This window comes from Suncus etruscus, chromosome 12 (genome assembly GCF_024139225.1).
Source record: "Suncus etruscus isolate mSunEtr1 chromosome 12, mSunEtr1.pri.cur, whole genome shotgun sequence".
Lineage (NCBI taxonomy): Eukaryota > Metazoa > Chordata > Mammalia > Eulipotyphla > Soricidae > Suncus > Suncus etruscus.
The window spans coordinates 33508827-33531754 of NC_064859.1; the positions used below are offsets into that span (position 1 = coordinate 33508827).

A 22928-nucleotide genomic window follows, 5' to 3' on the forward strand; every position below is an offset into this window, starting at 1 on the left:
TTTACCAGCATAGTAGTTTAGTGTTTGCACTTTTTGTTGTTGGCTGTGGTGGTGGTTGGGAAGTGGGGTGGTTTGAGTTTAGACTAGACCCTCTGGTGCTCCAGGATTTATTCCTGACTCTGTGCTGAGCTTTGTGAGTACCAAATTATTTTGTTGGGGATTGAATCATAGTTGGCTTTCTTCAGGCAAGTAAGTACCTTAACCTTGTATAATCTGTCTGCCCTCTATTTTATTGGTTTTAAAACTGAATTTGTTTTTTGTTTGTTATTTTCTGAATATTTATGTAATACACTTGACTATTCTATCTTTGTTTTTTAGTTGAAACACTGTAGTCGGTATATACATGACTTATTTCCTTCACTCATAAAGAATTTGGATCCTGTACCACTCCGACATCTCCTTAATTTGGTTTCAGCTCTTGAGCCAAGTGTTCATACTGAACAGGTATATTCATTCATAATGTTGTGATAGTGGGATTTTTTTTAAATGGAAAAGATTTATAATTCTGATAATGTATAGCTTATTACTGTTTTCACTTTAACAGACTGTTGGTTTTGATGTTATGTAAAACTTCTAATTTCATCCTTTTTTTAATTTTTTTGAAGACATTATACTTGGCATCAATGCTAATTAAAGCGTTATGGAATAATGCACTAGCAGCTAAGGCACAGCTATCAAAACAGAGTTCTTTTGCATCTTTGTTAAATACTAATCTTCCGATTGGAAATAAGAAAGGTTAGTAAAGTATAATGATTTTTAAGTAAATTGTTCAAATTTTGCACCCAGATTTGACATATTGCTTGTGTTTCCATATAATTATTTGGGGGAGGGTGGGCCACACCCAGAGGTGCTCAGGGTTACTCCTGGCTCTGTGCTTAGAAATTATTCCTGGCAGGCACAAGGGAATCAAATGGGATGCCAGGGATTGAACTCAGGTCTGCTGTATGCAAGGCAGACACCCTATCCGCTATGCTATTGCTCTGGCCCTTGTTTCCACTTAATTTTAAAAGAAATTTGAAAAATGGGACTTAAAATGTTTGTGAAAAGGTTAAATAGACTGGAGTTGTCATGTTTTATGTTTTTTAATAAAATTATAAAATGGTTTAAATAGATACTGAATTTTTTCTTAGTGCATTTTCTTTGAAAACTATTGATTACTTCAGATTTTGTCTTTTGATATTATACTTTTTTCTTAAGGCTTTTCCTTTCATAGGCATACATAGCTACTTGTGCAGGTAGTGGGCTCTCAAATACTTCAGGTTTCCTTATCTGAATCTTACTGATTATGTAAAAAGAACTATAGATAATGCTGTCCCAAAGAAGCCTCCATCACTTAGAATGTTTTCCTCCTGTTCTTTCCTTTTCCTTCAGAGGAAGAAGAGCTCAGAAGAGCTGCTCCATCACCTTGTAAGTTGAGTGTTTTAGAGATGCAAGGCAAGATAACTTGTAGTTTTGTTGATTTTCTAGAGTTAATGAAATTTCTTTCTATATATATTTATCAATCATAAAATTTATTCTGGGAAAGTATAAACCCTTAGCTAATTATCCTTTTTGTTTAAACTAGTAGTCTTAACTTTTAATTGAAAAGGTATGTTCTTTTTTAGAAATAGCAATTTTTTTTTTTTTTTTTTGGTTTTTGGCCACACCCGGTGATGCTGAGGGGTTACTCCTGGCTATGCGCTCAGAAGTCGCTCCTGGCTTGGGGGACCATATGGGAAGCCGGGGGATCGAACCGCGGTCCGTCCAAGGCTAGCGCAGGCAAGGTAGGCACCTTACCTCTAGCGCTACCGCCCGGCCCCAGAAATAGCAAATTTTAACACTTCTAGATTTTTGGGGGGACTGCTTAGTAAGCTTTGGTAAATCAAGGAATCAGGATTAGGTTATTCTGTTAGATCCATATTAATATAAATTTGAAGTAAAAACAAAAATCTGTTTATAATAGGGTCACCTGTAGCTAGTCCTCAAAGCAGTGATAACAGTGATACCCATCAAAGTGGAGGCAGTGACATTGAAATGGACGATCAGCTTATTAATAGAACCAAACATGTGCAACAGCGACTTTCAGACACAGAGGTATGAAAACACTTCCACCCAACTTTTAACCCCCCCTTTAAAGGAAAAAAATAACTCTTGGTAGACCACATCTGGCAGCTCTCATAGTTACTCTTGGCTCTATATGCAGAAATTACACCTGGTAGGCTTGGGGGAACCATATAGAATGCTGGGAATCTACCCAGGTTGAACATGTGCAAGGCAAACACCCTACTTGCTGTGATTTCATTCTGACTTCTAAGCAACAATTTTTTTTGAGATTCGCTTATCTTTTGAACTAGGAATATAAACATGGCCCATATTTAGGATTCTCTTTAATACAGTAGTTTTGAGGTCTTGTGTATTTCAGTTTTGTATTGTTCATAAGTTGAAACTCTGGTAGCCTTTATGAAAAAATGCAGGATTTTAATGTCATTTATTTTTATCTTGATTTAAGCATTTGTTTAAATATATTTCTAAATGCAGGAATCTATGCAGGGAAGTTCTGATGAAACTGCTAATAGTGGTGAAGATGGAAGCAGTGGTCCTGGTAGCAGTAGTGGACATAGTGATGGATCTAGTAATGAGGTGAATTCTAGTCATGCCAGCCAGTCAGCTGGAAGTCCTGGCAGTGAGGTCCAGTCAGAAGACATCGCAGATATTGAAGCCCTTAAGGAAGAAGATGAAGATGATGATCATGGTCATAATCCTCCTAAAAGCAGTTGTGGAACAGATCTCCGGAACAGAAAGTTAGAAAGTCAACCAGGCATTTGCTTAGGTGATTCTCAAGGTCCATCTGAAAGAAGTGCAACAACCAATGGAACAGGAAAGGACCTGGTTTTTAACACTGAATCATTACCATCAGTAGATAATCGAATGCGAATGTTAGATTCCTGTTCACATTCTGAAGACCAAGAACATGATATTTCAGGGGAAATAAATGCTGCTCATATAGCACAAGCATCTCAGGAATCTTGCATTACACGCACTGGGGACTTTCTTGGGGAAACTATTGGGAATGAATTATTTAATTGTCGACAGTTTATTGGTCCACAGCACCACCACCACCACCACCATCACCACCACCACCACCACCATGATGGGTAAGTATAATTACAAAGGCAAACATCTTAATATTTCCTTTAGGGAAGTAAATTTAGTTTCTTTTTCTAGATTAGTTCTTGTTTAGTAGAAATATAACACAAATGATAAATTCATGCACAAATAAGTAATCTTTAGTTTTCTAGTGAAGGCTTTTTCTTTTTTTTGGCTTTTCGGCCACACCTGTTTGATGCTCAGGGGTTACTCCTGGCTAAGCACTCAGAAATCGCCCCTGGCTTGGGGGGACCATATTGGACGCCGGGGGATCGAAACGCGATCCTTCCTTGGCTAGCACTTGCAAGGCAGACACCTTACCACTAGCGCCACCTCTCCGGCCCCTAGTGGAGGCTTTTGAAATAAACCAAGTAGGTGAATTTTTCTATTGTGCCACACTGTGGTGTTCAGGCAATTTCTGGTGTTGTGCTCAGGGGCTTATGATAATAATAAATGGTGTCTGAGATTTGAACCAGGGTTTTTTGTTTTGTTTTGTTTTGTTTTTGACTTGTTTATTTATTTTGCCACAGCAACTTCTTGCAAGGCAAGTGCTTTACTTTCCCGCTAGCCCTCAAATATCTGTTTGGGTTTTTTTCTGTTTGTTTGTTTGTTTTGGTGAGGGATAGGAGTGAGTCACACAGCTGTGCACTCAGGATCACTCCTAGTTTTGGTAACCATTTGGGATACGAGTAATCAAACCTAGGCTGACCCTGTAAACGGAAAGCATCCTACTGGCTGTACTAAATATTTCTCATTAAGAACTTTTTAAAACTTTTTGTTTTATTTTGTTTTTGGCCCACACTTGTGCTCAGAGGTTACTTGCTCTATGCTCTGGCAGGCTCTGAGGACCATGAGGTGCCAGAGATCGAACCTGGGTTGGCTGCATGCAAAGCAAATGCACTCCCCTCTTGGCTCTTGCACTGGCCCCTAAAATTTTTTTTTTTTTTTTTTTAAGCAGAGTATCATCACAGTGTCATTACAGTGAGTGGTTAGGGGCCAATAATGCACTATTAGCTGTCCTTGGCTATGTGGAATGAAGCAGTTTTATGTTAGGACTTCGGTGATACATTTCTGTTCTTTTTTTTTTTTTTTTTTTTTTTTTTTTGGTTTTTGGGCCACACCCGGTAACGCTCAGGAGTTGCTCCTGGCTATGTGCTCAGAAGTTGCTCCTGGCTTGGGGGACCATATGGGACACCGGGGGATCGAACCGCGGTCCGTCCAAGGCTAGCGCAGGCAAGGCAGGCACCTTACCTTTAGCGCCACCGCCCGGCCCCACATTTCTGTTCTGACCCAACAATTCTGGGGACCTCTAGGGTTACATCCATGATGCTAAATATTAAACTCAGGCCTTCTGCATTCTGGGTGTGTGCTATAGCACTTTGACCTTTCTACCTGGTTCCTTTCTTTTTCCTTTTTGGAGGGGTTGAAGAACCAAATCTTCAGCAGTTCTGTATACATTTTATACTTAAACCTATCTCATTTCATTTATATCAAATTTTTGTAAGTAGGGGCCGGTGAGGTGGCGCTAGAGGTAAGGTGTCTGCCTTGCAAGCGCTAGCCAAGGAAGGACCTGAGCGCTTAGCCGGGAGTAACCCCTGAGCATCAAATGGGTGTGGCCCGAAAAACAAAAACAAATTTTTTTTGTAAGTGAAGTGTTTACTTGTGGCTAATAGATGTTATATTGTATATCATAAATCTAGGATTTCAGTTATGGAACTATATTAGAATATGCTCATGAGGGTTACAGAGATTTTACAGGAGTTAAGGTACTTGCCATCAATGGACCAACACTGGTTTGAATCGATAGTACTAAATATGGTATCCTCAGGACCACTGAATGTGACCCCCCCAGATCCCCAAAAGTGGTATTATGAAAAGGAAATTTTTATTTATATTCTGGTACCCAAAATTCGGGATATTTATATGGATAAAGTTTTTGGATTTTCAGAAATATATTGACTTTGCCACTTGTTTTAGAACATTAAATAAGGTACTTTATTTTGCCTACCTCTGGTGATGCTCATGGGCTGCATACTCAGAAATCACGCCTGTGGATTATGGGGAAGAACTACATGGAATATTGGGGATTGAACCTCGGTCGATGGCATGCAAAAGGCTGTCCTCACTGTGCTGTCTCTTTGGCACCGGTGCTTAATTTTTCTTGCCGTCAGTGTGTGCTCATCCAGTAAAATGAGAACAAAAGATCTGTATTGTGAATTTACTGTATTTCATGAGCTAAAATGTGATTGGCACTTAAGAACTTAAAGTAAGCTGCTATTTTTTGTTGTTGTTGTTGTTGTTTTTGGGCCGCACCCAGCGGTGCTCAGCGGTGACTCCTGGCTGTCTGCTCAGAAATAGCTCCTGGCAGGCACGGGGGACCATATGGGACACCGGGATTCGAACCAACCTCTTTTGGTCCTGGATCGGCTGCTTGCAAGGCAAACGCTGCTGTGCTATCTCTCCGGGCCCATAAGCTGCTTTTTTTTGGGGGGGGTGGGCACCTGTTTGATGCTCAGGGGTTACTCCTGGCTAAGCGCTCAGAAATTGCCCCTGGCTTGGGGGGAGCATATGGGACGCTGGGGGATCAAACCACGGTTCTTACTTAGCATTAATATTGCCAGGCCTTTTAGAATTCAGTATGGTAGTTTATATATATATATTCAGTATGGTAGTTTATATATATATATATATATATGTATATATATATATGTATATATATATGTATATATACACATATATATGTATATGTATATGTAATGCATTTTATTTTTTTTCACATCACTGAAATGAATTTGAGAGAATTCTCTTTTTAACTTTGGTAATACTAACATTTTGGTCTTAATTGCTTGTTTTGAATTATGAGCAGTATGATTAACACAATTTACTGGATACTGCTGGCATTTAGGGATATTGGCTAAAGATCTACTAATTAGAAATGTCTGTGGGTCTCGGTGTGGCGCAATAGCACAGTGATAGGGTGGTTGCCTTGCACTCGGCCAACCAAGGATGGACTCCAGTTTGATTCCGGGTATCCCGTGTTCCCATGTGCCTGCCAGGAATGACTTCTGAATACAGAGCCAAGAGTAACCCCAGAGCGCTGGTGTGACCACAAAAAAAATGTCTGTGGGGCCATGGAAAGAGAGTACAGTTAGTAAGGCACTGATCTTGTATGCAGTTGACCTGGGCATTTCATTATGGTCCTCTAACTCTGCTAAGTGATCCCTGATTCTAGAACCTGGAGTCAGCATGAACACAGCCAGGTGTTACTCAAAAGCCAAGGTAAAACAACAGCAACAACAACAACAACAAAAAACACAAATTTTTGGTACTGGAAATTGCTCCTGGCGGAAAATTTGTGGTTTATGGTCTGACTTTAAAACACATTTGTATTTGTTCCGTAGAACAGTTCATATCTAAAACAAGGAAGTTGTTCAGAAAGCCAACGTGAAATACATTGTTTGATACATTTCACATCTTGTAGTTTTCTCATAGACACTTATTTCTTATCCCAGAAGACCTAATTATTTGAATTTTCAGTTTATATGTGGTACCACCAATATAATTCTAAGTCAATCCTAAAGATTTATTTATTCATTTGTCTTTATTTACTTTAGAGGAGTGCTTTTTTTAAGGGGCTCAGTTCTGGGGACTCAACTGGTGGTACTCAGGAGTTACTACTGGCTCTGCCCTCGGGAATTACTTGGCTTGGGGGACCATTTGGGATGCCTGTGATCAAACCCTGGTTTATAGCGTGCAAGGCAAACACTCTACCTGCTGTGCTGTGCTAGTGCTCTTCATTAAATTTTTAAAGAATATTTATTAAAAAAATTTTGGGGGGGAGGGTCACACCCTGCAGTACTCAGGTTATTCCTGGCTCTGCATTCAGGAATTACTCTTGACAGTACTCGGGGATACTGAGAATCTAACCTGGATTAATAGCATGTAAGACTTGTCCCCTGGCAGGCTCTGGGGACCATATGGAATGTCGAGATTTGAACCAATGACCTTCTGCATTCAATGCAAATGCCTTACCTCCATGCTATCTCTCCGGCCCAAATGAGTGCTTCTTGACCTTTTTTCTTTTTATTTTTTTCTTTTTATTTTAATTATGAGAACAATGATGCAAAGAGGACAAGGTAAAGTTACAGTGAAAGAACAATCGCCCATAAACAGAGTTCTCAGAAGAAATCCCCTTGCTGACGCCTAAATATTGAACTTACAGTCAAAAAAATCATTAAGAAAAATAAGGCAGCACCCATGTACAATTACTTTGTCCACAAGTCCCTAGATTGTAGTATATTATAACATTTCTTAGCAGTACACAAAGCAACCTAAAGCCATGAGATTGATGTGACTCCTTAACTTTGAAGGCATAGTATTTTTATATATTCATGCTCATACATATTAGTTTAAGTTAACATCAAAAGTTTAAAAGGTTTTTTTTAAGGGTTAGTCAAAAGGGCACAGTAAAAATGGTGTTAGAGTGGCAAATATTGTTTGCATAGGCCCACCAAAATATGGGGGTCATAGAAAGGAATAGCCTTGGTCTTGGTGTTTGGGTCACACCCGGTGGTGCTCAGGGGTTACTCCTAGCTCTGTGCTCAGAAATTTCTCCTGGCAGGTTCATGGGACCATATGGTATGCTGGGATTCGAACTACGGTCTGTCCTGGATTGGCAGCATGCAAGGCAAAAGCTATCTACCGCCGTGCTATCTCTCTCGGCCCCATATTTATTTTTGTTTTAGAACTTGTTTTGTATGCCAAGTCTGGTATTGCTCAGGGACTCCTATTAGCTCTTTTTTGGGGGTGGGGAGGACTCGGAAGAGTTCAGGTATTCTGGCAGGGTCAGGGTCCCCTTATGGGATGCTGGGATTGAACCAAGCTCAGTCGCATGTTAGCTGCGTGCAAGGCAGATGGCCTACCGCTCTGGTGTCTCTGGCCCTATTAGCTCATTTTTTGATGGATTGATTACTCCTGGCATTACACAGGACCATGTGGTGTCAAGGATTGGACCTGGGCTTTCACTTTGCCATGCTTGTGCTCCAGTCCTTTGACCTCTCCATATCCTTGTACAGTATAAAAAGATTTTTGAGGGCCCGGAGAGATAGCACAGCAGCGTTTGCCTTGCAAGCAGCCGATCCAGGACCAAAGGAGGTTGGTTCAAATTCTGGTGTCCCATATGGTCCCCCGTGCCTGCCAGGAGCTATTTCTGAGCAGACAGCCAGGAGTCACCCCTGAGCACCGCCGGGTGTGTCCCAAAAACAAAAAACAAAAAAAAAAAGAGTTTTGCAACTGCAAGTACTGTATGTGATCTTTTTATATATACATATTATATGTAGAGTATATTATATGTGAGTATATATAGGTACATATATATAGATGAAATAGATAAATTAGTCATTTACTGATAATCATTTTATTTTAAAATTTTTATTAAATTTTTTTTTGTTTTTTTTTTGGGGGGGGGCCACACCCGGTAATGCTCAGGGATTACTCCTGGCTATGTGCTCAGAAGTTGCTCCTGGCTTGGGGGACCATATGGGACACCGGGGGATCGAACTGCGGTCCGTCCAAGGCTAGCGCAGGCAAGGCAGGCACTTTACCTTTAGCGCCACCTTATTTTTACACATGAGGTATATAATAAATGTGGGGTTACAACCTATAGATTAATAGCTAGGTTAGAAACTAAAAGCTAGGGGCCGGAGAGATAGCATGGAGGTAAGGCGTTTGCCTTTCATGCAGGAGGTCATCGGTTCGAATCCCGGCGTCCCAATGGTCCCCCGTGCCTGCCAGGAGCAATTTCTGAGCCTGGAGCCAGGAATAACCCCTGAGCACTGCCAGGTGTGACCCAAAAACCAAAAAAAAAAAAAAAGAAACTAAAAGCTAGGTGTGCTAATTTAAACTTGGTACAATTAAGTGAGTACTTAATATTTTGCTAAATTAAAAATTATCCTACTAATATTAGCCATATTTAAATTGCAGTCTTAAATAGAAGTATTTTCCTAATATTTAATTGTGCATTTGTATGATTAAGACTTATGGTTTCAGTAAATTTACTGATACTCCTGAATCATTCCTCTTTGTAGTTTTTGTGAGGTATTTGATGGGTCATATGTTAAGTGTTATAAATTTAATATAAGTTTAAAGAAATAAGTCCCATAGTTGACCATAATATATTTGTTTCTAGATGAGTAAGAGCAGTTATTAAAAAAAAGAAAAGAAAAATAAAGAAATGGAAAAGTACAGTAGCAAGCACATTTGTGAAAATTATATCTCCAATGAGGTCATTAGTAACAGTGGCAGAGGGTTTAGTAAACTTTTATTATTAGCTGTCCATTCTGTTAAGTTATATTTCTATAGAGATGACAGTATCAAACAAATTATCCAGAAATTCTAAGCACTATTACTGATACTGTGGCTTTTAGAGACTTTTTCTCAACTGCCAAGCATTTTGGAAGTAGGAGCATATGGCGGGAGGGTGCCCACATTTAAAAAAAAAGCCCTGGTGGCATCAGCCCAAAATATCAATGTACCTGAAGTTTTGGTCAGATTTGTCCCTGAAGGTAAACATAGAGGTGCTGAGGCAGGACCATAGGCAAAATGGTGATTATCAGTGATGGAGAGCAGACATGGCTTTGCCTGGGGCCTCGCCCACCTTCTCTTCCTAAGACTGCCAGTTTTCTGCTGTGTGACCAGTATACCCATGATATTTCATGTCATGGTTTATAACTCGTTTGAGAAAAGACTGAGTCTCTGGAGCTAGTCCGGTGACTGCTTTTGTGGGTATGGTTATAGCTGCCAGGCTTAGTAGAAGAAGGAAGATAGTAGGAGTATCTACACTTCATCCAAAAAGCTCTGGTGATACTAGCTTACTTCGGTGTACCTGAAGCTTGGGCAGATGATGTGTCCCTAACAAGAATGGTAGAGGGATACTAAAGTAGGGCCATCAGCAAAATGGTGATTCTGGGTGATGGATGCTTTGAATGTGGTTGAGTTAGGTTTAGTCACCAGTATCTCATATTGACCCCGAGCATCACTAGGAGTAATTCCTGAGTGCAGGTACTAGTTACCTTTGAGCTTTATCTGGTGTGACTCAAAAAGCAAACGAAACTTCTTGAGTATGTTATGACTTGAAAGTATGTTTTGAGAATTTTTTTAGACAATTCACAGAGTATTAAACTCTTGATAACTCCATTGTATTTTTTTTGTAATAGGCATATGGTTGATGATATGCTAAGTGCAGATGATGTCAGTTGCAGTAGCTCCCAGGTCAGTGCAAAATCAGAAAAAAATATGGCTGATTTTGATGGTGAAGAATCTGGGTGTGAAGAAGAACTAGTTCAGATTAATTCACATGCGGAGCTAACATCTCATCTCCAGCAACATCTTCCTAATTTAGCATCTATTTATCATGAGCATCTTAGTCAAGGTAAGGTTCTGTTGTAAGTAAAATACGTCACAAAAATGGAGTAACTATATTGTGTTGTAAAATAGAGCCAGACTAATTTTACACTGTAATATATTTGACTTTTTTCATAATTTTTAAAAATTAATTTTACACTGTAATATTTATGACTTTGTCATAATTTTGTTCCTAAGGAAATAAATAAGAATATAAAGACTGCAGTTTCTATAAGATTTAGTAGGGACTACTATGCTAGGGTGCTCACCCCCTTCAAAAGAGAAGTGACATGGGTAGGTTGTTTGCCTTGCACGCAACTGATCTGGGCTTGATTCCTGGCATCTCATATGGTTCCCTGAGCCTGCCAGGAGCGATTTGAGCGCAAAGGCTGGAGTAACGCCTGAGTACTGCTGGGTGTGGCCCAAAAACCAAAAAGAAAGGAAGGGAGGGATGAAGGGAAGGAAAAGAAAGAAAAGAAAGATTTAGCTTTAGAAAGGAATTGTAATAAAATGTATTATTTTAAATATAATATTCTAAATAGAATGATTCTAAATAGTATTATAGAAAACATTTTCTAAAATAAATTTAAGAAAAATGCATGGTTATGTTTCATAAATAGATTTTAGAAAAATATATTTTTGGTTTTGGGCTACATACCTGTAATGATCATGACTTACTCCTGACTCTTCATCAGGCAATCAATTCTGGCAGGGGTTGGGATTGTATGTGGTGTTGGGGATTGACCCTGGTCCCTTGTGTATTAGGCAAGCACACTATCTACCATACTTTTGCTTGATTCCTAGAAATATATTTTCTTAATATTACATATATTCCATATATTTATTTTATGAAATACGAATTTGTATATTTCCTTTGTATTAAATATAATTCATGAAATAAAAGTTGCTTCAGCTCTGTTAATAGTATAGCTTTTTAAGGGGAGGGGTTGGGCCACACCCAGCCGTGCTCAGGGGTCACTCCTGGCTGTCTGCTCAGAAATAGCTCCTGGCAGGCACTGGGGACCATATGGGACGCCAGGATTCGAACCAATCACCTTAGGTCCTGGGTCAGCTGCTTGCAAGGCAAACGCTGCTGTGCTATCTCTCCGGCCCCATTATAGCTTTTAATTATACTTTCATATTTGAGAAATGACGGAATTAAGGTCAGCAGATTAAATTTGTTACCTCATGGGGCCAGAGTGAGAGTGTGGTTGGTAGGGCATTTGTCTTGCAAGCTGCTGATCTGGGTTAAATTTCCAGCATCCTATATAGTCCCCTGAGCCCACCAGGAGTGATTACTGAACCCAGAGTCATGAGTAACCCCTGAACATCGCTGGCACAAAAACAAAACAAAACAAAAAATACCCAAAATTTGTTATCACATTTATTGTTTTTATGATTTCATCCATATTTTTCTTTTATACAGTAATATACAATTTTTTAATATATAAAGTGAGAATTGAACCAGAATCATTACCAGGGAATTATGGTTTGGGCTACATCCCATGTTGCTCAGAGATTTTGGCACTGTGCATAGTGTTCACTCCTTGTGGGCTTGGGCCTTGGGTGACGCAAGGGATTTAAATTGGGGAATATCTGGAGCCAGAGCAGTGGCACATTGGTAAAGCGTTTGCCTTGCTAGCGCTGACCTAGGATGGACCATGGTTCGATCCCTGGCGTCCCATATGGTCCCCCAAGCCAGGATCAGTTTCCTAGCGAATAGCCAGGAGTAACCTGAGCATCGCCAGGTGTGGCCCAAATGCCCCTCTTCCAAAAATAAAACTGGAGAATATTTGCATGCAATGCAAATGATTTTTTATCCTAAATATCTTTCATCCTTATAACCTTGATCATATATTTTTCTCAACATGTTTTTATATCTTTTTTGTTTTGTTTTGTGACACACCTGGTTGCGCTCAGGGGTTACTTCTGGCTCTGCACTCAGAAATCACTCCTGGCATTCTCAGGGTCCATATGGGATGCTAGGGATTTAATCTGGGTCCATCTCAGGTTGGCAGCATGCAAGGCAAATGCCCTACTGCTGTGCTGTCAGTCTGGCCCCTTGTTTTCCTATCTTTTAAAATAAATTGATTTTATTACATTTTGGAGCTTTTTGGGGGTCACTCCTGGTGATGGTTAGGGATTATTACTCTTAGCTCTGTGTTCAGGGATAACTTTTCTGAGATGATTTTGCCTGTGGGATTATACAGTAGATAAAAAAAAAAGTCTTCATTGCATATATGTTCTACCCTGGTTTGGTCCCTGGCACTCTATATCTTTGTTCCCCCCAAACCTGCCAGGAGTGATCCTGGGACATCGTCAGGTATGGCCTAACCTCTTGCCCTTCCAAATTTTTATTTGAACAGCTAATACAGAGAAGATACGTATTTCTTGTCAAATTTCAACACTACTACACACCTACTGGAATGTGTAAAATTGAAAACGGATTATATCATGATTCTAAGGACTTAGAGAAACTAGGACATTACTATGGATAGTGTAAAATAATACAGCCAATATTTTGGAGAACTGATCTGTTTTCTTGTAACTACAATAATGAACCTGATACAAGATCCTTGCCATTTGCCCAAGTAAAAGGAAAATAATGTATTTAAAAAATGTGTTTAGAATTTTCACTTGGAATTAACTGGTTGTTAGATAGTGGTGTATTCACATAATGGAATATACTTTAAAGGAAAGCATGATGATACAAGTAACACTATTATTATCAAAAACCATCTTTATTGTCTTAAAAAAAATGAAACTGGCCTGTGTCAAAATATGTTCTGAAGAATATGTTTTGAAGAAGTTGCCCTTGTTCTATTTTTGGTCAAATTAGTTTTGTCTAAATGACTTCCTTCAAAAATTCTGACTTGTGAAGAAATTGAGTAAAAAAAAAAAATTAGCAAGTGAAGCTAAGTATTTGAAGTATATTCTTTATATCATATTGTTTTGGAATAAGCAAAATGTAATTTATAGTGATTGAAATGAGTTTTTTTTGGGCTGGAGCAATAGCACAGTGATAGGGCATTTGCCTTGTACACGACTGACCCAGGACATACCTCGGTTTGATTATCCCAGCATCCCATATGGTCCCATAAGCCAGGAACGATTTCGTAGAGCATAGCCAGGAGTAACCCCTGAGCTTCACCAAGTGCTGCCCAAAAACCATAAAGCAAAAAAAAAAAAAAAAAAAAAAAGAAAGAAAGAAAGAAAGAAAGTTTCTGAGAGTTGGTGCCAAAGTCCACAGTGGGTAGGGCATTTGCCTTGCATGCAGGTAACCTGGATTTGATCACCAGCATCCCATTGGTCACCATACCTGCCAGGAGTAAGCCCTGAGCAATGCTAGGTATAGCCCAAAAACAAAAATAAAGAGAGAAAATGAAAATAGGAATCAGAGAAAACTTCAAAAAATTTTTTTTAGAAAATGACAGATTTGGGGGCCAGAGAGATAGCACAGCGGTAAGGCAGTTTGCCTTACATGCGGAAAGTCGCTGGTTCAAATTTCGGCATCCCATATGGTCCCCCGAGCCTGCAGGGGGTGATTTCTGAGCGTAGAGCCAGGAATAACCCCTGAGCATTGCTGGGTGTGACCCAAAAAACCAAAAAAAAAAAAAAAAAAAAAAAAAAAAAAAGAACATGACAGATTAGGAAAACTTGGTAAGCCAAATGGAAAAAATGATTTGTCTTGCACACGGCCAATCCAGAATGGATGACCGTTCCATTACCAGCATTCCATAGGTCCCCTGTGCCTGCCAGGGTGATTTCTGAATACATAGCCAGGAATAACTTATCCCTGAGCACCTCCAGGTATAACCCAAAAACAAAGAGTTTTAATTTTATGTAAATTAATACTGCTGATTAATAATACTGAGAAGATTCTACTGACAATACAATTCAGCATATATATATGATCCTCCTAAAGATTTTGAAAAGGATCAAAGTTACATGTGAATAATGTATAAGCTATTTGATTTTATTGAATTCATGATATTTCTAGAGAAGGTTGCCATAAAAAATACGATAATGCTTGGAAATAGATTAAGGGATTAGTTGTAATTTGGTGTGAAGGTATGTTTTTATAGTGATTAAAGTCTTAATTGTTGTGATGTTAAACTGTCCATTCATGTACAATTTATTAAGGCAATCCATGATAAAATTTAAAGACAAAACATTTTATTCAATATAACAGCAGGTGAAAATTTAGCCTGGCATTAAAAGTATGACTCACAATAGAGTCTTCATATTACCTAAATGTTTTTGGTTAATTATACCCCATGATAATGTTCTTTTCCTTTAATGTTAAGGAAATAAATCAGACAAGGTCATATAGTAAAATGTCCCTTTGCTGTAGAATTTCTTTTTTTTTTTTGTTTGTTTGTTTTTGGGCCACACCCGGTAACGCTCAGGGGTTACTCCTGGCTATGCGCTCAGAAGTTGCTCCTGGCTTGGGGGACCATATGGGACACCGGGGGATCGAACCGCGGTCCGTCCAAGGCTAGCGCAGGCAAGGCAGGCACCTTACCGTTAGCGCCACCGCCCGGCCCCAGAATTTCTTAAAATAAGTTGACTTTATTTTATACTTAAAGTATTCTTTTTTTTTTTTTTTTGGTTTTTGGGCCACACCCTGTGATGCTCAGGGGTTACTCCTGGCTATGCGCTCAGAAGTTGCTCCTGGCTTCTTGGGGGACCATATGGGACGCCGGGGGATCGAACCGCGGTCCGTCCTAGGCTAGCGCAGGCAAGGCAGGCACCTTTACCTCCAGTGCCACCGCCCGGCCTCTACTTAAAGTATTCTAATGACAGAGAATACTTAAAGTATTATATGCAGAAAACATGAAGACATTGAAATTTTAAAATAATAGTCTATGGGGCCTTAGCGATAGCGCAGAGGTAGGGCATTTGCCTTGCACGCAACTGCCCAGTACAGATCTGAGTTCAGTCGTCGGCATCCCATATGGTTCCCCGAGCCAGGAGCGATTTCTGAGCACATAGCCAGGAGTAACCCCTGAGCATCACTGAGTGTGGCCCAAAAACCAACAAAAAAAGTAGAAATAATAGTCTATGGAAAGAGCTTTTTCTATTTTATATCTGTCTTGTCAGTCAGATTCTAAACAATACTGTTTGTTGCCATATGGAAAGGAAACTATTGTCCTTTTCTTGTTTTTATTTGGTTTTGTAAAAAACTTACTAAATTTGGTATTTGTGAACTGAATGTTGTCCACTTCAATTTCAGTCAGAAGTATTCCTTTATAGAGTATTGTATTTTGCCTCTTTAGGACCTGCAGTTCATAAACATCAATTTAATAGTAATGCTGTGACAGACATTAATTTGGACAATGTTTGCAAGAAAGGAAACACTTTGCTGTGGGATATTGTCCAAGATGATGATGCTGTAAGTTACTTATTGATACCCCAAAGACTATCACAAAATTACTATGAAAGTAAGGATAAATACTAATTTTGTTTACTTTTATTGTTTTCTAGGTTAACCTTTCTGAAGGATTAATAAATGAAGCAGAGAAACTTCTCTGTTCTTTAGTGTGTTGGTTTACTGATAGACAAATTAGAATGAGATTCATTGAAGGTTGCCTTGAAAATTTAGGAAACAATAGGTAAGTAGGAACTTATTGTTCAGTAAGATTCTGTCTTTTATATTCTTTGGCTGGGGTTTGGTGGGGGTGGTGGTGGTGGTGGGGGTGGTGGTGGGTGGTGAAAAGGGAACACACTTTACAATACTCAAGGGTTACTTCTGACTCTACTCAGAAATCATTCTTGGCAATTTTCAGGTGATCAGCCTAAGATTGGCTGTGTACAAGGCCTTAACGGCTGAACTATTTTTCTGGCACTTTGGCTTTTATTATTTTTATTTTTTACTTGTTTATTTTATTGGTTTTCTGGGCACACCCGGCAGTGCTCAGGGGTTATTTCTGGCTCTACGCTCAGGAATCGCTCCTGTCAGGCTTGAGGGACTATATGGGATGCCAGGATTAGAACCGCCGTCCTTCAGCATGCAAGGCAAATACCTTACCTCCATGCTATCTCTCCGGCCTCAGCTTTTATTTTTTTAACATTGATTTATAGTATGTAATGTGCCATTAGTGACCTATCATTTAAGTAATTCACTTACATAGTAAGATTTAAAACTCCCTTACAGGGCTCATATTTTATCATTTATATTCATATTTTTCTTATTTTGGGGGGAGAAGAGAGAGAGAAAGAGAGAGAAAGAGAGAGAGAAAGAAAAGAGAGAGGAAGGAAGGAAGGAAGGAAGAAGAAAGAGAGAGAGAAAGAAAGAAAGAAAGAAAGAAAGAAAGAAACAAACAAACAAACTAGACAGGCTCTGAGAAAGAGTATCAAATCAAAGACAGGAATGTGGTTCAATAGTAGAGGACAAGTGGCACAAGTGATTACAGAAAAAAGAAAATTGATGAGAGTTTCAGTTCAATTCAAATGTGTCTATTTGGGGCTGGAGAGATAGCCTGGAGGTAGGACATTTGCCTTACATCCAGAAGGACAGTATTCGAATCCTGGCATCCCATATGGTCCTGTCAAGTCCCTTCCAGTCCTGTCCCCACCCCCCCATGCCTGCCAGGGGCGATTTCTGAGCACAGAGCCAGGAGTAACCCCTGAGTGCTGCTGGTGTGACCCAAAAAACAAACAAAAAAGTGTCTATTGTCAACAGTTATCACTGAACATCATACAGTGTGGCCTCAAAACAAACAAAAATACCAAAATGAGGTCATAATCCAATTCTGAAATCTATCCTGAATGGTCAGAAAGAAAATTTAAAATTTTTACATGCATACATGACGAATGTTTACTGTGGGGCCAAAGAGATTGCACAGCAGATAAGCATTTGCCTTGCACACATCTAATTCAGGTTCAATACCCAGGTATCCCAAACAGACCATGAGTCAATTCCTGAGTGCAAATCAGAGTAATCCCTAAGCACCTATGCTTATTTTTGGCCTAAAAGCCAAAAACAAATGGATAAATAAAAATTTTACTATGGTTGAATAAAGGGATCTTTAGGGCAGTGGAAAGGTTTTAATAGTCATCAGTATTTACCCTTTTTGTTGAAAATTGAAGAAACCCGAGTAAATTGAGAGTTAGTTGATACTCCGTGTTTATATTCACAGTGAGGAATGTTATATTGTTGATATTTATTTATGTAGAGAACATTCCAAGTAGCAACGGCCTGAGGTCTGATTGTGCATGTAAGATAAATTCATTCTAAAGTAGGATAGAAGGAAATTTATTGTAAATTTTTGGGACACATGGAAACAGATCTCTTATTTGCTTAATATTCTACTTAATTTTTTTTTTTTTTGTCTTTGGGTTACACTCGGCAGCGCTCAGGGGGTTATTCCTGGCTCTACACTCAGAAATTGCTCCTGGCAGGCTCGGGGACCATGTGGGATGCTGGGATTCGAATCACTGTCTTTCTGCATGCAAGGCAAATGCCGTACCTCCACGTTATCTCTGGCCATTTTTGTTTAAATTTTGTAGTTGACATAACAGTGGTTTAAAACATTACAGGCATTTCAGGAGTGTATCAGAATATGGCATTTATGCTACATTAAAACTGCTTATACCTTGAGGGGTGGAATGATAGAACACCAGATAAACTAGTTAATCTAAAATTTTTCTTATCTGGATCTTTTTTAAAAAAGTTTTTTTTATGGGGCAGGAGTGATAGAACAGTGGTGTTTGCCTTGCAAGCAGCCGACCCAGGACCTAAGATGTTTGGTTTGAATCTCAGCTTCCCATATGGTTCCCAGTGTCTGCCAGGGGCTATTTCTGATCAGATAGCCAGGAGTAACCCCTGAGCACCTCTGGGTGTGGCCCAAAAACAAACAAAAAAAAAGTTTTTTATAGTAACCATTGTAATTTACAAGATTCTTAATAGTTGGGTTTCATACATACATAGGGATGAGTAATTTCTGAATGCAAAGCCAAGAGTAACCTCTTTGTGCTGCAGGGTATGGCCAGAATACAAACCTAACCAAACTGAAGTCTGAGAAGTCTTGGGGCTGGCATGATAGTACAGTGAGTAGGGCCTTGTATACAACAAAATTGGGTTTGATCCCAACACTTCAAGTGGTTCCCTGAGTTGCTAGGAGTACTTCCTGAGTGTGTAGAGCCCAGAGTAACCTCTGAGTATCTCTGGGTATGGTACAAAAAAAATCAAACAAACAAAAATAAATATGAGAAGTTTTTAAATTTAAGTCTCTCCTTCCGATTTCATTTTTTTTGCTTTTTTGTTTTTGTTTTTGTTTTTTGGGCCACACCCGGTAACGCTCAGGGCTTACTTCTGGCTATGTGCTCAGAAGTTGCTCCTGGCTTGGGGGACCATATGGGACTCCGGGGGATCGAACGGCGGTCCGTCCAACGCTAGCGCAGGCAAGGCAGGCACCTTACCTTTAGCGCCACCGCCCGGCCCCTCTCCTTCCTGTTTCTTTGATTAAATTCTTAGAAGCTTGTGGGACTTGATGACTTTCATAAAAATTTACTATTAAGTTCTCTTCACATGTTTCTAATACTTAGAATGTAGTGAATTTTATTTTAGAAGGCATAGTTTGGAATTTCTGGGGAGTTTTTTCCTTGAATGCATAAAATAAGTTTATACTATAGGAAAAAAAAATTTTAATTTTTTGTCTTTGTGCCCTGTGGGAGTTGGGGGGTGGCCATTGGGGGCTCCCACTTGCTCTACACCTCTCATGTCTCTTCATCATGCCAGACTAGAGTGAAGTCTAACAGGGTATTTCCCCGCTGATTCCTCCAAGCCTGCTCCCTTGGCTGTGGTTTCGCTGGATAGTAGGTAGAGACAGTGGGAATCTCATTCATCCATTCATTCACATCACTAATTAGATGATGACATTTTGCTATCTTAAGAATCATAGTTACTCCCGCTGTCTACCCATGCTTAATTGAATTTTTTCACTTTGACATTCAAAGCACTGGGCAGAAATCACATCACATCAACACCAGCGGCTGGCCTTCTTGAAGCTTTGTTTAATATAGGAAAATTTTGTTTGCCTTACAAGCCTGTAGTTCATTAAGTCATTTAGCATTTCAATTCTCAGTAGCTTAATTTCTATAGAAATCTAGAAATGTTGGTAATTTTTAAAGTTATTTTTTTTCTACCAGTAAATACCTGTTTTGCTTTTTCAGATCAGTAGTAATTTCACTTCGTCTTCTTCCAAAACTATTTGGTACATTTCAGCAGTTTGGGAGCAGTTATGATACACATTGGATTACAATGTAAGTAAATAAAATAAATTATTTAAAAAATGGAATTTTTCAAATCATTATCAAATAAGGTTTTGAATAGTTTTATTCTGCTTCAAAAAATTTGAATTTTGTGTAGTTCAAATAATTTATTTTCCAGGATATAATAGTAGGAAAATCTGATTTTCATATTTGTAGTTCATAAAATATTTAGTTGAAAAAATACTGTAGGAATTAGTGCTTTAATTTAGGGTGAAAGTTTATACTTGTGTGTATGCACAGTATATATAGAATTTAATTTAAATATACTATGTGTTTATATATAACCATAACAGCTTAAGATAAACATTCTAGTGTCTTTAATTTTCCATTAGGAATTGGATCTAGATATAATGTATTATATTAGGCATAAAGAAGTTAATAAGTGGGCTGGGGAGAGATAGTACAGTGGAAGGGTGTTTGCCTTGCACGCAGCCATTCCAGGATAGAGAGTGGTTTGAATCCCAGCATCCCATATGGTCCCCCATGCCCGCAAGGAGTGATTTCTGAGCACCAAGCCAGGAGTAACCCCTGAGCGTCACTGGGTGTGACCTCCCCCCCAAATGTTAAAGGTTAATGAATTCTTTAAAAGTATTATTTTGATGTGATAGCAGTCCTATCTTTTGTAGTGTTCTAGAGAAGTTGGTAATTACAGTGTTTTTGTTTATTTTTGTGTTGTTTTTTTTGGGGGGGGGGGGACAATGCATGGTGCTACTCAGGAATTGCTCCTGGCAGTGCTTTAGAGACCATTTGGGATCAAACTGGAGGCCTCAGTAAGGCAAATTTCCTTTTATCTTTATCTCCTCAGTCTCTTTCTCTCTTGTTTTGTTTTGTCTGGGGGCCATACCTGGCAACTCTCAAGGCTTCTCCTGGCTCTGCATACAGAAATTACTCCTGGCAGGCTTGGGGGCTATGGTGTGCCGGGGTTCATGCCCACTGTGTTTTTGCTCTGGCTCTCCTCTCACCTCTTTGTTCTCCCCTTAGCCCTCTCCTTTCTTTTCAGTGCTGGGGATCCTATCCAAGACTTTGCACATGCAAGGCATGCATTCTAACACTGAGCCACATTCCTATACACCATACCCAATTCTGATTGAATGTTTTTCTTCTTAAACAATAAAGGCTCATTAAAAGATTGGGAAGAGAGTAATTTATTTTTGGGATGGCAAAAATATATGTAAATCACACATCTGTATTGCCAATAAGTATTTTGTGAAATGCTTTGTTAGCTGTGAAGGCAATTGACTTGGGATATCTCACTTTATTTATTGTGATCTCTATCTTTTTGTTTTGCTTTTTTTGGTGTGTGGTTTTTGGGTCACACCCGGCAGTGCTCAGGGGAAACTCCTGGCTCCATGCTCAGAAATTACTCCTGGCCGGCACAGGGGACCATATGGGAAATCGGATTCGAACTGATGACCTTCTGCATGAAAGGCAAATGCCTTACCTGTGATTTCTATCTTTATTGGAGGCACTGCTCAGATATTATTCCTAGATGCACTCAGGAATTATTCCTGGAGTTATTTGTGGTACCATATGGGATTATGAGGATCAAACCTGCTATACTATTTCTGGCCCCAATTTCTAATTTAATGTTTCTAAGGGCTTAAAATCTGAATTTAAAGTTTTTCTAATTTAAAAGTTTTAATGAAAGATACTAAAAAATATACCCAACTTAGCTGTGATGTGACTCAATTGGTAGAGTGCATCATTCTCTTTCATATCCTTCAATACCAGTAGGCGCTGTGCTTACGCTCTGGCCCCAGGAATCATTCCTGATAGTGCTCAGATGACCAACTGAGATGCTGATAATTGAACCTAGGTTGGCTGAGCAAGGAATGTACCCTACCCACTTACTATCTTTCTGACCCTGTTCCTAATTTTTTTTTTTTAAGAGGCAGCCTGGTTAGGGTGCTTGCATTGCAAGCTGCTGACCTGGGTTCCATCCCTGGCATGCCATAAAGTAACCCAAGACTACCAGGTTATGTGTCGTGATCCCTGAGCACAGAGCCAGGAGTAAGCTCTAAGTATCACTGGCATGGCTGAAAAAATAAATGTAATTATAAAAATTACTTTATAAAATTATTGTGCCAATATGCCAGACCTTGTTAGATTCTACTGTATAATGATGAAGGCACATAGTTTTGTTTTATTATTCTTATTCTTATAGCTTATAAATATTAGCTCATTAGTAATTTATATTCAACCCTTTCCCAAACATTCATTTCCTTTTCCAAATATTGAAAAGTTTCCCTTGGAGATATTAAAATTAAAATCATAAAAATTATATTACATTACTTTATATATTTTCACTTTGGAATAGAACTTGGGAATGAGATATAACTGGAAGACCTTCCTTTTGAAGATTTTTTTTCTTAGATAATACATTTTTCTCTGTCCTTGAAGATTTTTGTTTTACCCTATGCCTCTAAAATTATTTTTCTATTAATTGATCTAGGTGGGCAGAAAAAGAACTGAACATGATGAAACTTTTCTTCGATAATTTGGTATACTATATTCAAACTGTAAGAGAAGGACGGCAGAAACATGCACTGTAAGTATATATTAGTTAGGGTGCATATGTTTGTGTTATCTTTCTTCTGAAAGATAACTTGCCATTTATTTCATTTAAATAATTTGATGAAAAATTATATTGTTGAAATTTTAAGACAAATAAATTTATTATGTTGTAAGTAGATTTTTGTAGTTATTTTTACAGTTCTTAAATATAAAGAAATGTGGGGGTCCACACCAAGCAGTTGCCAGGGATTACTCCTGGCTCTGTGCTCAGAAATTGCTCCTGGCAGGCTCAGAGGACCATTCAGGATGCCAGGAATTGAACCCATGTCTGTCCTGAGTCAGTTGCTTGCAAGGCAAAAGCCCTACCACTGTGCTATTTCTCCAGCCTCCATGTTGTATGATTTCTTTTAAGTTTCAGCAGCCTTCACTATTAAGTTCTCTACTAAAGCATCATTTCCAGAAATCTATAGTTTATTATAAATAGTATTCTTTCTTATGTTAATATGTTACTACTCAGATTTGAAAATATTTACATCTACTGTGATGCTAATTTAAACCATTTTTATTATTTCCTTACATTGGATAGTAGCACTACAAATCTTATATATGTG

At 38.9% G+C, this 22928-nt stretch overlaps 1 protein-coding gene across 1 annotated transcript in view; it reads left to right on the forward strand.

Annotated features, from left to right (window-relative positions):
* The window catches only part of USP34 (ubiquitin specific peptidase 34), a 265701-nt gene that overhangs the window by 69216 nt on the left and 173557 nt on the right, over positions 1-22928 (forward strand). Inside the window, exons 11-20 of the mRNA XM_049784720.1 lie at positions 319-444; positions 606-735; positions 1372-1407; positions 1943-2073; positions 2518-3134; positions 10341-10555; positions 15807-15922; positions 16015-16142; positions 19705-19794; positions 22256-22351. Coding sequence (XP_049640677.1) covers positions 319-444; positions 606-735; positions 1372-1407; positions 1943-2073; positions 2518-3134; positions 10341-10555; positions 15807-15922; positions 16015-16142; positions 19705-19794; positions 22256-22351 — 1685 coding nt within the window. The remainder of the gene's footprint in view (positions 1-318; positions 445-605; positions 736-1371; positions 1408-1942; positions 2074-2517; positions 3135-10340; positions 10556-15806; positions 15923-16014; positions 16143-19704; positions 19795-22255; positions 22352-22928) is intronic.